Source organism: Panthera onca, chromosome C1 (assembly GCF_046562875.1).
Source record: "Panthera onca isolate mPanOnc1 chromosome C1, mPanOnc1 haplotype 2, whole genome shotgun sequence".
In the NCBI taxonomy this organism is placed as follows: Eukaryota; Metazoa; Chordata; class Mammalia; order Carnivora; family Felidae; genus Panthera; species Panthera onca.
In genome coordinates, this window is record NC_138346.1 from 211940192 (window position 1) to 211960621 (window position 20430).

A 20430-nucleotide genomic window follows, 5' to 3' on the forward strand; every position below is an offset into this window, starting at 1 on the left:
GATGGGGCCTAGACAGAGAGGGAAGGTGGCACCGGTGAGCGGAGATGGGGAGACACGAAGGCGAGTTTCACAACTGGGATGAAATTGTCCACCCGATAGCGGCCCAGGGAAGTTCCAGAAATGACCACTGTGTGCGTGAGCCCACATGGTCCTGAGGACACCATGGTGTGACGGAGAGAGAACGGGCTTTGGTGACGGCCAGGCCTGCCTTTAAGTCCAGGCCCTCACAGACAAGTTGTGTGACTTTGGGAAAGCCACACAGCTTCTCTGAGCCCTGGTCTCTGCATCTAAAACATACCTCACATTTGTGCATTCAAGTCCATGGCGGTATTATTCACAACAGCCAAAAGGTAGAAACAACCCAAGTGTCCATCGATAGATGAATAGACAAGCAAAATGTGGTTTGTCCTTACAATGGGATATCAATCAGCCTTAAAAGAAGGACATTCTGACACCTGTTGTGACAGGGATCAACCCTGGGGACACTACACCAAGTGAAACAAGCCAGTCACAAAGGACAAAATCACTCTAACTTCCACTTATGTGAGGCACCGTACAGGAATTAAATTCATAGAGACAGAAACTGAATGGAGGGTGCTAGGGACTAGGGTCAGGGGAATGGGGAATTAGTGTTTAATGGGGACAAGGTTTCAGTTTTGCAGGCTGAAATGAGTTCTGGTGATAGAAGGTGGTGATACCTCCAGATATCACCAAATGCCTGCTGAGGGGCAAAATCACCCACCGTTGTGAGAAGCACTGGTCCAAAGGGCTGTTGAGGAAGAGAATTAAGTGAGTTGATAATGGTGCACCCATCATAGTTCCTGGTAAACAGTAGGAGTTGCAATAAATATGACTTCCCTATCGAATGTCATCTCAACAGTGTAATTGGAAGGGGCCCACTTCCCATGCACGCCCCACATTACCCCCAACACACTCAACACATCACTGTACCCACCTGGCCAGTGGGCCCACTGTTAGAGATTTCCTTGGGGCAATGAGAACTCCAAAGGACAGGTCCAGGGAGGGAGCCACAGTGGGTGTCCCTGAATACTCCATGGCAACGTGGAACATTGATCATTATAAGTACGGGAGGTACCAGACTCAGGGGGCCAGTCTTAGACTTCCCCACACAGAGGAGCCTGCCAGAATGTTCTCTTTAACTAGATCATCGATAATAACTAGACTAATAGATAATAACTAGACTAAACTAAACACTAGCAAATAGTGTTTGCTACTGAGGTGGCAGTGATGAGAGTGGTAGAAATGGTGGAGGTGGTTTCATGGTGGAGATGGTGGCCACGGGACAGGCGGGGACATCACCATGGTGGCCGGGACAGGTGGTGGACATCACCATGGTGGCCGGGACAGGTGGTGGACATCATCATGGTGGCCGGGACAGGTGGTGGACATCATCATGGTGGCCGGGACGGGTGTGGACATCATCATGGTGGCTGGGACAGGTGGGAGACATCATGTGGGATGGTGGCCACGGGACAGGTGGGAGAAGTAGTAATAGTGATAGTCGAGATGATGAGTGATGGTGGTGCGGGTGGTGGCAGTGGAAGTGAGTGCCTGCCTCCCCAGAGAATAAGATTTTCAGCCCTCGGTGATCATCTCTGCTCATTTCTTACCAGGAGGAGGACAGGCTGGGAAAACTGCACTGTGCGTCTGTCGATCTTCTGTGCATGTGCAGTGACTGACGTGGGTGTCCTGAGGTCCAGGGCTGCCAGTCAGGCTGGAGTCACAACCCTGGCACAGGACCGACTGCACTCTGCTGCCCATTCTACGGAACATGCTCCGTGGGGCCAGGACCGAGCAGGAGCCCTTGACCCGATGCTGCCGGTGCATCTTCCCCTGGTAGAAATGAGCTGATTGCTTAATCAGACAGAGTGTCTGCGGCTGAGACAGGGAGGACAGTTGGGAATTTCCCCTGATGCAGCAGCCCATATTTAATGAAAGTTACGCTGGGGAACAAAGGCCAGCACTACGGGAAATTAGAGCTGCCATTCCCAGGGCCCTGCTCCCTTGCAGTCCATGCAGGGAGGCCTCGCTGAGAAGTCTTCCTCTGCGACACCAAGAGCCTACAGCAAGGGCCATGGTACCCACAACTTCGGGTGCTCATAGTAAACTAAGAGCCGGGTGCTTGGAAAGAGCACAAAACTAGGAGTTAGAGAACCTGGGCTCCATCCAGCTTCCATGTGACCTTAGGGTGTCTAACTTCATTGGACCTCTCATCTGTAAAATAAAGGGGAGACGTGGGGTGGGGGTAGACTCACAGATGCGTTTGGATCTAACCTTCTATGCTGCTGTGAAATCAGGAAGCCCTGGCTGGAAGTCTGGCTGAGCATGTGAAAGAACACAAGGGTGATTCTGTCTCCTGATCCTTTGGGTTTGGAGTTCCGGGAGGCTGGCAGGCAGGGCCTGGCAGGGTTTCACCAGCCCAAACTGAGCTCTCTTACTCCGGAGAGCAGGAGAGGAGAGTGATAGGAGGGTGAGCGCTGGCCAAGGGCAGTGGGACGGATGCCCAGGGGTTGGTCCTTCCTCCCGGGGGGTGGGAAAGGAGGCCCCTTCCCTGGGAGTTGGAGCTCTGGCAGTGGGCTGGGTGGAGACAGTCAGCTGCACTCTCTCCCCAACCCTCCTTGTGCCAGGGCCTTCTCACCCCTTGATAAGCCTTGTGAAGTTTTTAGTACAGGTCCTGGGCAGGCAGTTCACAAAAGAGCCACTCCAAATGGTCAGTGAGCACAGGATACAACATTTAGCTCTTCTAGTAATCAGAGGAATGTAAATTAAATCAATAATTGTGCTCTGTTATGGCTTATGAGATCGGCCAAGACGAAAAAGTGACAAAATCCCATCACTGGCACAAGTTCAGCGGACGGTCTTCAACCTGTGGGAATGTTATTGCGGGGAGATAATTAAGAATGTGTGCATCGATGCCCATAGCAGATTGCCTCTAGGAAGAAATCACTCTGGAAGAGTGTTCTAGGATTGTGTAAGTAAATTATGACTCGTCTACATAATACAGTGCCCGCAACCGTTACTTATGATGTTTGGTAATTATACTGGTCGAATGGAAAGAGGTTCCCAGTATGTTTATCCAACAGAGTGGCTGAGTAGATTCCTACTTGGACGATTTATGTACACATATGCACAGAAAAAATCTAGAAAGGTATAAGCCAGTGTGTTAAACATGTATTTATGGGTCCTTTTATCTTGCTTCTTTTTGTTTATTTCTCTTCTCTCAGTGTATACACGGGCTTTGCGTAAGTGGAGTTGGGAAAACAAAAAAATATTTTTGATGACAAAAAGTGCTTCGGACAGCCTATCGCTGATCTGGATTAGGCAGTTCCCGGGAGGCCGGATCAGGGGAAGGGCCCCAAGAGATCCTCTGGCCGCCGGCCTGTTTGTTGGCAAGGGGCAAGAGATTAATCTCAATCTACCATCCGCTGTGTCACCATCTATTTTGGGAGAGTGGCAGCTCTTCACCCTCTCCAGCTCCGGTGTCAGCTGCTGGGAGAAGTCATCAGTCAAGGGGACAGAGCGGCAGCGGGCGGGGCGCTGGCCACCCTGCACGAGGAAGGAGGCATGTCCCTTTGGAGTGCGCCCCGTGGAGAAGGAAGAAATGTTTCTGAAGGGAAGGAGTGGTGGGGTCCTTCTGGCCTCGGCCGGAATGAGCTGGACCCCAGTTTGTTTCGGCGGACAGTGGATGTGGATGGGAGGGAACCCCCTAGCAAGACAGAGGTAGGAGCTCAACCTCCCATCAGCGGGGCCCTTCCGCTGTGTCGTCTCCCCAGGAGGGGGCGGAGATGCACCGAAACATCTCCACCCCCTCAGGACCCGACTGCCACGGAGCACATGCTTTTGTAGGACAGCTGCGGAGAGCCAGCTGATTTACAGCCGGGGAAACAGAGGCTGACAGCATGGGCGTTGAGCTCACCCTTGAACTCCGTTTTCGTGCAGTCCACTTGTGGGGCCTCTTGAGTGTAAGCAGCAGAAGCCAACCTCTGGCTGACATAAGCGAGGAAGGGACTCACTGCAGGGATGTCGGGGAGTTCACACAATGGAAGGGAAGCCCGGGAAGCAAGCTCAGAAAAGAGTGCATTTTAAGAAGCCCCCAGGGGGGTGAGAGGTGATTGCCCAGAATGAAACCTGGGAGCCAGGTTTCCTCCAAATAAGGAGACACAGAGGAGGAGAAGCCAAAGGGCAGGAGAGGACTGCCCCCATATAAGACACCTGGAGTGTGTTGCATTGTGTCCCCCCAAAGATATGTCCAAGTCCTAAAGCCTGGAACCTGTGAATGGGACCTTATTTGATAAAAGAGTCTTGGCCAATGTAGTTAAGGATCTCAAGACGAGATCATCCTGGATTTAGGATGGGCCCTAAAATCCAATGACAGGTGTTTCTTTTTTTATTTTTTTAAGGTTTATTCGTTTTTTTTGAGAGTGAGCAAGAGAGAGAGAACATGTGTGCGGGAGCAGGGGAGGGGCAGAGAGAGAGGGAGACACAGAATCTGAAGCAGGGTCCAGGCTCCGAGCCGTCAGCACAGAGCCTGACGTGGGGCTCGAACTCATGAACTATGATTGTGACCTGGGCTGAAGTCAGATGCTTAACCGACTGAGCCAGGCACCCTCCGCCAGGTGTGTTTTTATGAGAGGGAGGTTTGACAGACAGAGGCAGAAGGTGGAGCGATGCCATCGTAAAGCAGGGAAGTTCTGGAGCCAGCAGAACCAGAGAAGGCCAGGACCTCTCCTCCCCTTGTGCCTTCAGAGGGAGCCTGGCCTTGTGGCTTCATTTACAGACTCTGGCCTCCAGAGCTGTGAGGGAGTAAACTTGTTTGAAGACACCCAGTCTGGGGGCACCTGCACGGCTCAGTCAGTTAAGTGTCCAACTCTTGGTTTCAGCTCAGGTCATGATCTCCCGGTTCATGAGTTCAAGCCCCACAGCGGGCTCTGTGCTGACGGCTCAGAGCCTGCTTGGGATTCTGTCTCTCTGCCCCTCCTCTCCATGCTTTCTTTCTCAGAATGAATGGATAAACTTAAAAAAAAAAAAAAAAAAAAAGCCACCCAGTCTGTGGTAAGTCGTCAGGGCAGCCCTAGGAGACAAATACAGCACCCAGATCCTTGAGCATGACCTTGTATGTTCTTTCCACTGAGACCCCTGGGCTGGGGCCGCCTCTGGAGGTGGCATGGATTCCAAATTGGGTTTGCACTTTTACCGAGCAGCCTTGGCATAATTATTTGACCCACTGGGGCTTAGTATCCCCTGCAAGAACTTTGTGGGAGCATTTTGAAGGCAACGGGGGGAGGGTCACAGCTGACCGCACAGACCCTGGAGTCAGACTGCCTGATGCCAAATCCTGGCTCTACCGTTTCTTAGCTGTATGACCTTAAGCAGGTAACACAACTGTTCTGTCTCCTTACCTGCGAACCAGTCGTCACAGTGCTGCCCCAGAGTTTGTTTTGTGGATTAAAGCAGCGTAGACAGTGCAGAGTGCTTAGAAGAGCACCAGGCGTTGGGGTTCCTCCAGGGGGTTAGCTGATCTGCCCCCACTATTTGTGGGGGCTCTTTGTTCCCACGCCATCCATGCCCAAAGAGTGCTGAGAATTTCCAGCCTTCCAGAGGGAGAAGCATGGGAGAAACACAGCTTCTCTTTCATCGTAGGGAACGGAGAATTATCTGCTGCTGAATTTGGGGAGAAGGACTTTTGTCCTGCAGGGGAAGGGTCTGTGCTTGTCCAGCACAATCGGACATCAGGTGGGACGGTCTGTCTGTCACAGGAGATGGCTTCGGAAACTCTTCGTGGCTGTACAGCTAAGCCACATTCTCCAATCCTATCTCTATTCATATATTCATTCAAAAATATGTTTTGAGAGTTCTAGTTACTGGGAATCCAGGAGGGAACAAAACCAAAGCCTGACCTCACAGAGCTCACATTGGAGTGGGGAGGGGCAGGGAAGCAGAAAATAAACAAGTATATACATACGTCAGAGGTCACGCGGTGCTGAGTGCTATAGAGAAAACTAAAGCCACGTTGGGGGGCGGCTGGAGAATGATCATGGTGGGAGTGGAGTAGGGGGAGCGTCTCTGATAAAGCGCCATCTGAGCACTTCACAAAGAAAGTGAAGGAGTGGGCCAGACGCAGGGAGCAGGTGCAAAGGCCCTGAGGTCACCTCTGCTTGGGATGTTTGAGGGATGGCAGGCAAGGTGCACTGAGAAGTTTGGGGGCGTGGCAGTAAGGATGGTGGCTTTCACTTTGAGACAGATGAAGAGGCTTGGGAGGGAAATGCGTCGAGCAGAAGAATGATGGGATGAGCGCTTTTCTGCAAAAGACACTTCGGGGCTGCTGAAGGGAGGACTGGGGCAGCCTGTAGAGCAAAAACATCAGGGCAGCTCCGAGGCCCCTGCAGTAACGAGACCGATTGTCTGGTCTCCTTCCTCGGGATCCCACGTCATCCACGCAGTTCTAGACTCAGGGCGGGAAGGGTGTTATCCGCTGAGCCCATCAGCTGTCACGGGTGTTCTTGCAGAGGTAGTATCTGTTACACGGCTAACTACCTGTAATGAGTAGGAAGAGTTCACATCTGGGATGCATGTCACTGAAGAAGGGCGAGGAGTCATAAAAATTGGTAGCTCCCAACAGTTTTGCCACTAAGAACCTGATGGGTTAATGTTTCCAGAGCCCAGCTGTGAGAGATTTTGTCCACCAAACAAACCCCATATTTGACGGATAGCTCTGTGGCCTTGTCACTAACAAGTGAGTGGCTCCTGATTGGTTTTCTTGAGAGACCGGTCCTCCCTTACCGACCCGCAGCCCACCTTTCGGGACCCTGGCCAGGCATCACACGCTAGGATCCTTCCCACCTAGACATTTCTGACCTGTTGTGGATTTTCTTGGTTTTTGTGACATTCGTATATTGTGTGCCAGCTCGAAGCTGGGAGCTGTGGGTGCAGACGTGGTAAGCACAGCCCCCCTACCCCGTGGAGGAGACATGGGGGCGGGCAGGGAGGAGAGGGGAAGGGGGAACACAGGTAGCATTCACGGCAGGCTTCCCACAGGAGGCGTTTCCTGCACTGAGTTTTGAACAGGAACTGGCAAACCTCCTCTGAAAGGGCCAGATGGTAAATATTTTAGGCCTCGCGAGACATACAGTCTCTTGTAAGTCCTCAGACTTGCCATTGTAGTGCAAAGCCGCCCTGGATGATGTGTAAACCTGTGGGCCTGGCTGTTCTCCAATATGTCTTTGCTCACAAACACGTATGGGAGGGGCGGAAGAAGGGGGGTGTGGCCCTGGGCTGTGGTTTGCAGACCTCTGCTCTTTAAGAATAAGGAAGCGATCTCCTAGCACTTGTCCAGGAGAAATGGAGTGTGGAATATGGCCCTGGAGCGTGGTAGATGGTGCTTCCCAAAGGCGGCCCTGGAACCGTGGTCACATGTCCAGGCACGCACGGACCCTTCGCAAAATGAGAACAATGAGGGCGTTGCGGTGAGTTGTTCTTAAGGCTCAACGTATTTACTGCTGTTCCCTTTTATCCCGCCCTTCCTAACTTTAATGGCGTACAAAGGTTTCTCTTATAAAATGATGATGTTGGGACGCCTGGGTGGCTCGGTCAGTTAAGCGTCCGACTTCAGCTCGGGTCATGATCTCGCGGTCCATGAGTTCGAGCCCTGCATCGGGCTCTGCGCTGACAGCTCGGAGCCTGGAGCCTGCTTCGGATTCTGTGTCTTCCTCTCTCTGCCCCTCCCCTGCTCGTAGTCTGTCTCTCTCTCTGTCAAAAATAAATAAACATTAAAAATAAAAAATAAAATAAAATGATGACAACGACGATGTTGTTGATGATGATAGTGTGTTTTTCATGTCCTCACAGGGCAGAATTATAAACTGCCGTCCTATGTCAATCTCTCCGTTTCTTATTATTTATTTTTTTTTACCAGCATATAAGATCCAAAAGCCTGAGGACCACAGCTCTAGACCATAGGCTCTCGAGAGATCTTTATCACGGGCACACGGTCTTTGCCTCAACCTCTGGTCATGCCTTTCACTCCAGGGCCGCCTCTGGGACACGGGACATGGGACAGAAGCCCACTACCCCGGGGGCACTCAGATGCTTGCATGGGGACCAGCCGGGTGACACGAATGAGTGAAGAGGCTCACGGCACGTGTCCTGTCTCATTATGGCAGCCTGACAGTTGTGTCCATATGACTATGCCGCTTGGTCTCCTGATTTAAATTGTGGTGTTTTGTTTTTTTTTTAGATTCTTTTTTTTTAACATTTTTCTTTTTAACGTTTATTTATTTTTGAGACAGAGAGAGACAGAGCATGAACGGGGGAGGGGCAGAGAGGGAGACACAGAATCGGAAGCAGGCTCCAGGCTCTGAGCCATCAGCCCAGAGCCCGACGCGGGGCTCGAACTCACGGACCGCGAGATCGTGACCTGAGCTGAAGTCGGACGCTTAACTGACGGAGCCACCCAGGCGCCCCTTTTTTTTAGATTCTTAAAAGACCACCACCATCGCATTGACAAGAAAAAAAAATGCAGCCTGAGTGGGGCTCATGGTTGCCATTAAAAAAAATTTTTTTATAATGTTTATTTATTTTTTGAGAGAGAGCGTGAGCAGGAGAGGGGCAGAGAGAGAGGGAGACACAGAAGCCGAAGCAGGTTCCAGACTCTGGCTGTCAGCACGGAGCCCGACGTGGGGCTCGAACTCACAAACCACAAGATCATGACCTGAACCGTCAGTCAGACGGTTAACTGACTGAGCCACCCAGGTGCCCTTCATAGGCCGCCATTTTTAATCTCTTAATCCAAATTCTCAATTCCTGGCAATGAGTCCACACACAGCCCGACATCCGCCAAGAGACAGTCCTTTGGGAAGGTACCATATCTAGGGGGCTCCATCCTAGTCCTGAGGTGCATCTAACACCCACCCACACTTTCAGATTCCACCCGCGCCTCTTGTGTGCAAGGCCTTTCGCATTCCGCTCTAATAATCCCTCAAACTCAAAGGTATTCGCTCGTTCCATAAATATTGATGAGAACACACGAGACCTTCCAGACACCCTGTCTCTTCATTCTTCAATTTGTGAAGCCCTGCAGATTCTCCAACTGTATATTATCTTCCTTTCCGGTGGCTTCGTGTTTTTTAGTTCTGGTTCCTTTGTTGGATTATTAATGTCCTGGGGCCCGGGAACTCACTTTCTTCAGGACTGCAGACAACGTAGGCAGACGGAAAAAACACGGGCTTCGGAATAAAACCGAGTGTAGCTCGAATTCTGGCTCCATCACTTAATAGGAGAATTGCCAACGATTTCTGAGCCCCGTTTCCTCGCCTATGCCCTGGGCATATTCCCGCTCACCTCCCAGAGGGAAGTCAGCGATGAATGATGTGTGTTAAGGGGTATGCTCTGTATCACACAGTAGGTGCCCAACACCTGATACCCCCACACGGGCACACATGTCCTTCCGACTGAGGGCATGGGTGAGAGCTCAGGAAGGTGTAGGTGAATTATACTGAATGGGAGGTTATGCATATTTTCTCTTTTCAGAAATCGGCCCAGTGGGTCTCCCCTGGGCTCTCCCAGCCCTACCCTCCACTCAGTGTTGACTCCCTTGGGACTAGCCCTTTGCACTATGGCTGCTAATCCCTGATGAAATATCACATAGAGTCTCTTTAGGAGACTATGGCCTTCATTTAAAAAGAAGGAGCAACCCAATAAGTACCTGAAAGGATGCTCAATGTCACTAGTCGTAAGAGGAATGCAGAACAAAATCACACCCACAAAAAATGAGATAAGACTTTACACCCACTAGGATGGCCATTATTATTATTTTAATGTCACATAACAAGTGTGGGCAAGGACGTGGAGAAATGGGAACCTTCGTGCACCGCTGGTGGGAATGTAACATAGTGCCACCATTGTGGAACGCAGCATGGCGGTTCCCCGAAGAGTTAAACATAGAATCACCATATGATCGAGCCATTCTACTTCTGAGTATATATCCCAAAGAACAGAGCAGAGACTCCCAACAGCTTTTTATATGCCGATGTTCACAGCAGAAGTATTTACAGTAGCCACAAGGTGGAAACAACCCAGTGTCCATCAACAGATGGATGGACAAACAAAGGTGGTGTGTCCTTGCAATGGAAGACCATTCCGCTTAAAAAATAAGGAAATTCTGATACGTGCTACCACATGGAGGGACCTTAAAAACCTTATGTTTGGTGAAAGAAGCCAGTCACACAAGGACAAATATTGTATGATTTCACATATATGAGTAGGCGAGTTCATAGACACAGTAGGATGAGGGAGACAGAGAGGGGGAAGGGGAGAGTTATTGTTTCTTGGACACGGAGTTTGGGGGATGAGAAAGTTCTGGAAACAGAGAGTAGTGATGATTGTACAACATCGTGGGTATACGTAATGGCACTGAATTGTGTACTTATAAACAAAACGGTAAGCTTTGTGTCGTGTCGAGTTGGCCACAATGAAAAGTACAAAGAGGAAGAAGGAGGAGGAGAGAGGGAGGAGGAGGAGGAGGAGAAGGTTGGAGCGAAGATGAAGGAGGAGAAGCCGCCACCCCCTCTGTAGACGGAGGATGATTCTGGGCGTGCGGATCGTCCGTTCTCCTCACCGCTAAACCCCGAGCCGTTTCCGCCTCTTGGCAGCTATTCCAAGCAAGTAGAGGACAGAAGACAATTTCGTTTTAATTTCCACCTCAGACTAATATGATGAGAAAAATGTCTTCTCTCTTGTTGCTGAGGAAAAGCACAGAGAGCACTGTGATGGGCCTAGATATTTGGGCAGACATTACTGGGTGTGCCCAGGAGCGTGTTTTTGGATGAAACGAACATTTGAACCAGGAAAGTGGGTACAGCAGAGGGTCCTCCCCAAGGTGGGTGGGCCTCATCTAATCAGTTGATTAGAACAAAACCACTGGCCCTCCCCTCCTGTGAATAAGGGGGAGCTCCTCCTGCCTGATGGCCTCAAGCTGGGGCATCAGTTCTTTCTTTCTTGCCTTCTGACTTGAACTGAAACATCGTCTCTTCCTGAATGTTGAGCCAGTATTCAGACTAGAACTACACCCTCGGTTCTCCTGGGTCTCCAGCTTCCTGGTTGTGGATTTGGGAATTTGTCACCTTCCGTAATCATGGGGGCCAATTCCTTATAATAAATCCCTTTACACACACACACACACACACACACACACACCCTATTAACTGTCTCTGGAGAACCCTGACTAATGCAAGCACCCTCCTCAGATATCTGGAGTCAGGTGTGGGCACAATTTGAAACCTTGAAAATCTGAACAAAACTAACACTTTTTTTCAAGCACAAATGGTGGCCAGGCGCCATGTTAAGAGCTTTTCAGATATCCCTTTATTTCATGCTCATGACCATGAGCCGGGGGTCTGTTCTAAGACTCACTAGAGGCTGTCCCTCCACGCCTGCATTTCAGAACCCATCTCCTGACAAGGGAGACTTCTCCAGTTTGTCTAGGTCAGGGCATGGGAACAGGAGGGTTGCTGGAGAGTTCTAGAGAGTCTCTTTAAGAGACAACCTGCCCAGGGGCGCCTGGGTGGCTCAGCCGGTTAAGCGGCCGACTTCCGCTCAGGTCACGATCTCACGGTCCATGAGTTCGAGCCCCGCATCGGGCTCTGTGCCGACAACTCAGAGCCTGGAGCTTGTTTTGGATTCTGTGTCTCCCTCTCTCTGACCCTCCCCCATTCATGCTCTGTCTCTCTCCGTCTCAAAAATAAATGCTAAAAAAAAAAAAATTAAAAAAAAAAATTTTAAAGAGACAACCTGCCCAAAGGGAACTTGTTCTGAGTTGCTGGGTGGGGCTGTGCAGCCCCGGGAGAGTGGGTGTGGCAGGGTAGTGGTCAGAGTGTGGACTTGAGCCAGACTGGCTGGGGTCACTCTCAGCTCTGTCGTTCCCTGGCTGTGTGGCCTTGGGCAAGTCACTTGATGTGTCTGTGCCTCAGTTTCATCATCTGTAAAATGGGGATAATTACAGTAGGTCGCTCATTGGGTTGGCATGAGGATTAACTAAGCTGACAGGTGTAAAACCCCAGTTGCAGCATCTAGCATACACAAAGTGCTGTATCTGTGTTGGCTTTTATTTGCTGTTCTTAACTCGGACAGCTGAAGAGATGCGGGTCAGGAAAGGAGGGAGAACGTTCCAAATCAAGTAGGGACATCCCAGCGACTCCTTCCCTTCCCTCACGTGCCCATGCCCACCCGCCTTTCCACTCACCCTGTCCTGGTGACCCTCCCGTTAGACCTAAAGTCCTTGAGGCCTGAACTGTGTCTTTCTCTTCTTCCTTCTTTCCCTCCCACCATCCCTCCTTTCCTTCCTTCCTCTTTTCCTTTCTTTCTTCTTCTTCTTCTTCTTCTTCTTCTTCTTCTTCTTCTTCCTCTTCTTTTTGGTGTGTGCTTCACAGCCTCTAGCATAAAGCTTCGCTTGTTTTGTTTCATGCCCTAATCAAAGAAAGCCATTTAATAACTAAGCTCAGCAATGAATAATAGCCCTGCCTTAGAAGGTAACTTACTTTTCCAGGCACTTCCACCTGAAGTTCTCAACCAGAGGGACTTTAGTCCCCCCACCCAGGGGACATGTGGCACTGTTGGCAGACGTTTGTGATTGTCATACTGGGTGGGGTGCTACCAGCATCTAGTGGGTAGAGGGCAGGAATGCTCATAAACGTCCTGTACCGTGTGGGATAGCTCTCCTACAACAAGTATATATATATATATATTTTTTTTTTTAATTTTTTAATGTTTATTTTTGAGAGAAAGAGACAGAGACAGAGTGTGAGCAGGGGAGGGGCAGAGAGAGAGGGAGACACAGAATCTGAAACAGGGCTCCAGGCTCTGAGCTGTCAGCATGGAGCCCATTGCGGGGCTCGAACTCACAAACCACAAGATCGTGACCTATGCCGAAGTCCGATGCTTAACCGACGGAGCCACCCAGGTGCCCCCCAACAACAATGATCTGATGCAACATATCAATAGTGTCAAGGGTGAGAAGCTCTGGTCTAGAGTAAGATCCTGCAGGGGAGAAGAGGGGACAGGATCCCCCAAATCAGATTACCTTGACTCCTGAGTTCTGCAGCCTGCCTAGAATGCGTCTCCAGAACGCTCTCTCTGGCAGCAATGCCCTGCCCCCTCTCCTGGGCCTTGTCTGCCCAGCTAACGCTCTTTGTCTGACTTTTTTTATTCCTCTGCCTTTCCTGAGCTACGAAAATCCATGAAGACAGTGTATCTTACCGTGTTAGCTCCATCGATTGTGGTTCCAGAGTCCCTCACCCCTGGTGGGTTTGCATGTGACGTTTGGCAAACAAGCCTGTTTCTTCCAGCCGCAGAGAAATGTGAGATGACATTTTCTAAAAGGGTCACTTTGTAAAAATGCCAAGCTTAATCTCAAGGCACAACAAACAATGTAGAAATCAGAATTGACTCAAGGAGTCTTGGCAGGCCAAGGTTGGGTTTAAACAGCAGGTGCTGTGGGCTGGTGTTGTTCTGTTGTGGTTGTTTTCCAGTGAATACAGCTTATTGAAGACAGGGACTGCTGGAAAGTTTCTCTAGATAACAGTGACCCGTTGCGGGTTTGAAGATTACAAATATGGTAAAACCTCGATTTGCGAGCAGAATTCGTTCTGGAAACATGCTTGTAATCCAAAGCACTTGTATATCAAAACGAATTTCAGGAACCATTGGTTCAGTTGTGATCATGTGACATGATGATCATGTCCCATACGACTTGTATTGCAAGACATCGCTCGTTTATGAGGTTAAAATTTACTAGAAATGTTTGCTCGTCTTGCGGAACACTCGAACAAGTTACTCGCAATCCAGGGTTTTACTGTATTATCTTAGAGTTAGAAACTGTGTTTCATGGAGTCCATTCGCGTCTACCTTGTTTATGTTCATAACATCTTTGGCTCGGGGGAAGGGGTGTTTAGAAGAGGCAGGTTAGTGGATTTTTCCACTTTTCCATTGAAGAAAACAGTGTCTACAAGGGAACCCCAATATAACTCTGTCTTCAAGTTCTCCTATTCTGTTCAAATGCATTTAAAATGCTCATAAGAAGTAAACAAAACTTTGGCTTCTGCCAAAGCATAAGAGACTCTTAAAAACTGAGAACAAACTGAGGGTTGATGGGGGGTGGGAGGGAGGGGAGGGTGGGTGATGGGTATTGAGGAGGGCACCTTTTGGGATGAGCACTGGGTGTTGTATGGAAACCAATTTGACAATAAATTTCATATGTTGAAAAAAAAAACCAACTTTGGCTTCTTTCAGAAAAAGAAAGTCAAAAACTAGTCAAGCATACCTGGAGAAAGACACAGAGTTTTGTCCAGCTAATCCCTTGAGGATATAAGGTTGGCATTGAATCAGGGAGAGGAGGTGCTGTAAGGCTGGTTGCCAGGCAACGGTTCCCATGGGGAGGAGAGCATCAGCCCCAGTGGGTTGGCTGTACATTACAGAAAAGGTGGGCCAAGACCCAAGGAGGGAGGAAGCCTCTGTTTCTGAGCTGGGGAAGGAAAGATATGCAAATAAAGACCCAAAGGGTGGTCACTGGGTTGCCGTGCAATTAGCAAGCTGCTCTTTGCAGTACAGAAGCCAGCTAATTAGTGAGATGTGAAGAGATCATTCTGACTTTCAGATAATTCGGGATATGGGTTGAGGGCCACCTTTCTGAAACCTGGAGGCACTGAAAAAGAGAGGAGTTGAAGGTTTTCCTGAAAGTTGAAAGGAAGCCAAAGGTAAGTGTCCTGCAGTGTCCTTACTGCAATGGTGTCCTCACATTTCCGGGAAGGTGTGTTGCTAAAAGCAAGCTGTGAAAACTCTTGATGCTTCAGTTTTTTTTCATCCATAGAACAGGCATAATGGTACCACCTACCTCATGAACTTGTTGCAAGAATTAAAAGTCAGTATGTACGTAGCAGTTAGAAGAGTGTTTGCACATAGTAAGTGCAGTATGAGTCCTAGTTTCTACTGCTTTATTTTTCTCCCCTCTTCCAGATTAGAAACAGATGATCTGATCTTTTTATGCATTTTAATATTAAGCATTTTCTTGGACCTGAAGTTTGTGAAATCATGGTAGTAACTCGACTTTGTATATAGTTCATATTATGTATCAGTCAGGATGTGTAGATTACACTTGGTAACAAACAGTCTTTGCTGGCTGACTACTCACACGAGTCTTTATCTTTTGTTCATGTCCAGTGAGAGTTTGTAGTAGTTTTCTAGGGCTGCCACAAGAGAATACCCCAGACTGGGTGACTTAAATAACAGAAATGTATTTTCTCACAGTTCTGGAGTCTGGAAGTCCCAGATCAAGGTGCTGGCATGGTCAGTTTCTGGTGAAGCCTCTCTTCCTGACTTGTAGATGGCCACCTTTTTGCAGACTTCTCACATGGCCTTACCTCCGTGCACATGCAGAGAGAGACAGTGAGTGAGATCTGTGAGAGAGTGAGATCTCTTCCTCTACTTTTTTTTTTTTATAAATTTTTTTTAATGTTTATTTATTTTTGAGACAAAGCGAGACAGAGCATGAATGGGGGAGGGTCAGAGAGAGAGAGAGAGGGAGACACAGAATCTGAAACAGGCTCCAGGCTCTGAGCTGTCAGCACAGAGCCCGACGCGGGGCTTGAACTCACGAACCGCGAGATCATGACCCGAGCCGAAGTCAGACGCTTAACCGACTGAGCCACCCAGGCGCCCCAACTCTACTTTTTTTTTTTAATTTGTAAAAATTATTTATTTTAGAGAGACAGCACACATGCACAAGCATGGGAGTGGGGGCAGAGGGAGAAAGAGAGAATCTTAAGCAGGCTCCACACTCAGTGCAGAGCCTGATGTGGGGCTTGATTCCACAACCTTGAGATCATGACCTGAGCTGAAATCAAGAGTTGAACATTCAACTGACTGAGCCACCCAGGTGACCCATGTCTCTTCCTCTTCTCTCTTTTTTTTTAATTTTTAATGTTTATTTATTTTTGAGAGAGAGAAACAGAGCACAAGCAATGGAGGGGCAGAGAGAGAGGGAGACACAGAATCTGAAGCACAGAGCCCAATGTGGAGCTTGAACTCATATACTGTGAGATCATGACCTGAGCTGAAGTCGGACACTTAACTGACTGAGCCACCCACGCGCCCCCTGTCTCTTCCTCTTCTTATGAGGACACCAGTCCTATGAGATTAGGGCCACGCCCTTCTGATCTCATTTAACCTGAATTATCTCCCATTATTATCTCTAATTACAGACACATTGAGGGTTAGGTCTTCAACATAGAAATTTCAGGGGGATACAATTCGGTCCAGGTTGGTGGTAGAGGTGGGGACTCTGTTCGTGATACTCATTTGGAGACCCTGGTGAGCTGGGGGCTTCATCTCCAGCCGTGCTCACCTCTCCCACCTCAGCTCATACTAAATGCCCCTTTGCTCACTCTTCTGCCCCTGGCTACGTGGTGTTCCCCAAACACCAAACCCTTTGCCAACTTCCTGTCTCCTCTGCCTAGACTGGTCTTTCATGACTGGTTCCATCTCATTCTTTAGATCTTCACTAAAATAGTACCCTGTGAACACCCATCTAAAGATGGTCCTCTGTCCCAGACGCTCATCCTTTCATGCTAGTGTGTCATGTTAACATTTATGTGTTTTTTTTTTTATCTACTCACCAACTGTCTAAGCCTAAGCTGCATTAGGTTTTTTCACTGCTGTATCCCCAGGGCCAAGTATATAGTAGATAATAAACATTTGTTGAATGCATGAATGAGTGTCTGTCTTCTAGAATTGATACTCTTTGAGTGTAGGGGCCTTTTTTTTGGGGGGGGGGGCTTGTTTATCACCAACCCCTTGGCACAGGATAAAATGCTCAATAAATGTGGGTTGAATGAATAAACGAGTATCTGGAGACCCATCCTTATGGTGCTCAGATTATCATGCCTTGGGCAAGTTTTCCTTTGGGCTTACTGAGTCAACAGAGGGTGTAGAATTCACCCACCTGCAATCCTCATAGCTGTCTCCCTCTCTTCCCCTGATGGCATGATGAGGAGTCTTATTGTATGTGAAGTGCATAGAACAGCGTCTGGCCCATGGTAAGTTCTAGTTAGCATTTATGGTTATTGTGGTTTTTTTTAATTAATTTATTTGAGAGAGAGAGAGAAGGCATGCGAGTAAGGGAGATGGGCAGAGGGCACACTCAGCACAGAGCCTGACGTGGGGCTTAATCTCTGGGATCATGACCTAAGCTGAAATCCAAAGTCGGACGCTTAACCGACTGATCCACCCAGGCGCCCCATTCATGGTTATTGTTTTAAAGCACTTTCTCACATGTACTCAGATGCCTTGTTTTTCTGGACTGGAGGATATGAAACTCCTTTTTAAATGAGCCAAACACTCTTCCAGTGAAATCTTAAGGGGACCCTCAATATATAACACAGAGGTTAACAAGGGCTCCTCTGGGCACAGCTGGAGTGGATGTCCCGGAAGCTCTCAAACTCCCCGGGGGAACTCACATCTTAAAGCACTCTTCAGGTGGTTATGAAAAACACGGAGGCTTCGCAGAAGCTTCAGTACCTGCTGTTTGAAGCCCTCCTTCACATATAGCCTATTTTCCCCACTCCTGTCGCAGGAAAACCCTTCTAGGGTAGTGCTGTGCTAACCCTGTTTGTGCCCTGAGGACAATGACGGAGAAGATTCTAGCAGTGACATTGCCCACTGGAGCGTATTGTATGGATGGGCACTGTCACCCCCCTTCCCCTCCCCCTGCACTGGCCCCTCCTCCACCCGCCACCCCCAAGGCCACATAGTACCCAGGTCTGGATGAAGGTCTACAGAGGCCCTGACCTTGAATCTCCCCTTCTATCACCATCTGAGTGGTTCAAAACCTAGAGTTCCACACCTTAAGAGCAGGGCAGGGGAGACCAAGGCATTCGGATTTTCTCATGGTGGTTACTCTGGGACTTTAAAAAACAAAAAAAAAAGCTTATACAATCAATCCCCTCCCCTCTTCCATTCTGGGGGAACCCTCCTGCTCTGCACTCAGTAAGCACTCGCCTTGCCAACTTCTAGGCAACCCTGTAGACCTCTCTCTCACCCCTCCCCCTGCCTCTTTCACAGGCCGTGAGGAAATCCAGTGCTCTCTGCCCCTGGGGAACAGAAGGATATTCCTGCACGAGCTGTCCGAGGCCAGCTTCAGCGAGTGTAGGTTCAGCCTGTCGCTCACGGACCTGTTCATCATCATCTTCTCGGGCGTGGTGGTGTCCATCGCTGCCATCATCTCCAGCTTCTTCCTGGCCACCGTGGTGCAGTGCTTCCAGAGATGTGCCCCCAACAAGGACACCGAAGACGAGGAGGACGAGGATGAGGACGACTGAGCCGCCCCCTCCCTTCCTGGATTGCCAGAGCCCAGGCGGGGCTCCCCTCCGAGCCTAGCGGGAAGAGGGGAAGCTGGAAGTGGGAAGCAGTCAACCTGCGGTGCCCAGAGCAGCACCTGCCCCTGGCCGTGCACCTGGCCGTGCACCTGGCTGCGCACCTGGCCGCACACCTGGCCACACACCCCGGGTGCCCGCTGGGACCTCCCATCTCAGAGTTTAAGACCTTAGGGGTGGACGAGCCCAGGAAGGATTCTGGAGAGACCTGCCTCTTGGCTTGAGGTTCGAGAATGAGGTAGAGAGAGGCTTCCCCGCTGACCCTGAACCCCAAGCCGGGGGGAGCAGACGCTTGCAGCTCTGACCACAAGCCGAGCTGGCTTGTGCATCTGTTCTCTGGCCTGGCTTGGGACACTGAGCAGCAGCCTCTTCGTCCTGGGATGCAGCCGCTCAGACAGGGACTCACATCCAGGGCCCTGTCCCTGGAGTGGACTTCTGCCGTACCAGGCTTCGGCAGCCTCTGGAGGTCCACAGGACAGACCCCCATTTGGCTAAAGTGGCACCGAGGGAAAAGCTAAGATCTGGCCAAAGGGCGTTTGTCGCTGTAATTTGGTGAGCAGGTGGGGAAGACTTTTCCTGACAGAGCTCACACCCTGTCCTCAGCCCGAGAGGAAGCAACTTGTAGAGGAAGGAGGGTCTGTCTTGTATACAGTCTCCTTGGCCTCTGTGCCCCATCACTCCTTCCCCTGAAACACAGCCACTTGTCTCCCTTCCCCGGCCCCTTCCCCAGTCCCCCCACCACTGGAATCCCTCCTCGGCCAGCTAATGCCTGGCTGGTCTCTGTGCTGGCACGGGTCCAGACTTTTCACCTCCAGAACTTGTGGTAAACTTTCCCCCGAGGCCAGGATTCCAAAAAGCAAGTTGTGCTGGACCAAGAAAATGCTAAAAAAACAAAAAACAAAAAACCCCCAGAGATTTGGCCTCTGAGAAACCTCCATCAGTGGCCTTAGGGTGTGTGTTACATTTCCTTGGAGCATAGTTTGTGACAGGCAGTGTTTTCCTGGATGTGGAAGACGGCGCTGGGTTCAGAGATAATATGAAGCCACGTCATGTGCCTGGCGGGTTAATGTAGGGCGACGGTGTCAGCAGCATTGGACTCTGCTGGGCATGAGACTTTGAGGGAGCCTGAGAGAAGTCCTGGGTGTTTCTGGGAACCACCTCTCCACTGTTTCTCCTAATATATTCCTTATGTGCTCTTCCTCCATTACTCCCTCCCATCTCTGCCTCCACAAAGACCCACTGTCGCTTGCTAAGGGCCAGGCACTGGTCTGGGCAGCGTGGGTGTGCGCTGAATAAGAAGACAGGGCCCCTGCTCGCTTGGCCTCTTTGTTTTTAAGTTTATTTATTTATTTTGAGAGAGAGAGATGAGGAGGGGCAGAGAGAGAGGGAGAGAGAGAATCCCAAGTAGGCTCTGTGCTCTCAGGGCAGAGCCCGATTCAGGCTCGATCCTGCAAACTGCCAGATCACGACCTGAGCCAAAACCGAGAGTTGGATGCTCAACTGACTGAGCCACCCAGGCGCCCCTCTCTTGGCCTCTGTTCTTGTGGGGGAAACATAAAACAAGCAGGTAGACAGGACTGTAATGAAGGTGGTGATAGGCACTGTGAAAGAAAGAAATGAGGTCCTGCAACAGAGTAATGGTAGAAGCTATACAAGAATGGGTAAATGGGTATATTAGCCAGGGCTCTCCAGAGAAACAGAACCCACAGGGGATATGTATTCTATATATCTATTACTGTTTGTCCATCCACTCATCCACCCATTCAGCCATCCATCCATCCATCCATCCATCTAGATTATAAGGAATTGACTCACATTATATGGAAGTTGCAAAGTCCCAGTATCTACTGCTGGCCAGCTGGAGACCCAAGGGAAAACAGTGGTGTAGTTCCAGTCTGAGTCCAAAGGCCTGAGAACTGACAGAGCCACTGGTCTCCGTTCTAGTCCAAGGTCAGGAGAGGACTCAGCTCAAGCAGTCAGGCAGACAGAGAAA

At 49.8% G+C, this 20430-nt stretch overlaps 1 protein-coding gene across 1 annotated transcript in view; it reads left to right on the forward strand.

The window, feature by feature from the left end:
* Positions 1-19758, forward strand: part of LRRC38 (leucine rich repeat containing 38) — a 35610-nt gene extending 15852 nt beyond the window's left edge. Inside the window, exon 2 of the mRNA XM_060621208.3 lies at positions 18127-19758. Coding sequence (XP_060477191.3) covers positions 18127-18383 — 257 coding nt within the window. The 3' untranslated portion in view covers positions 18384-19758. The remainder of the gene's footprint in view (positions 1-18126) is intronic.
* The last annotated feature ends 672 nt before the right edge of the window (positions 19759-20430 follow it).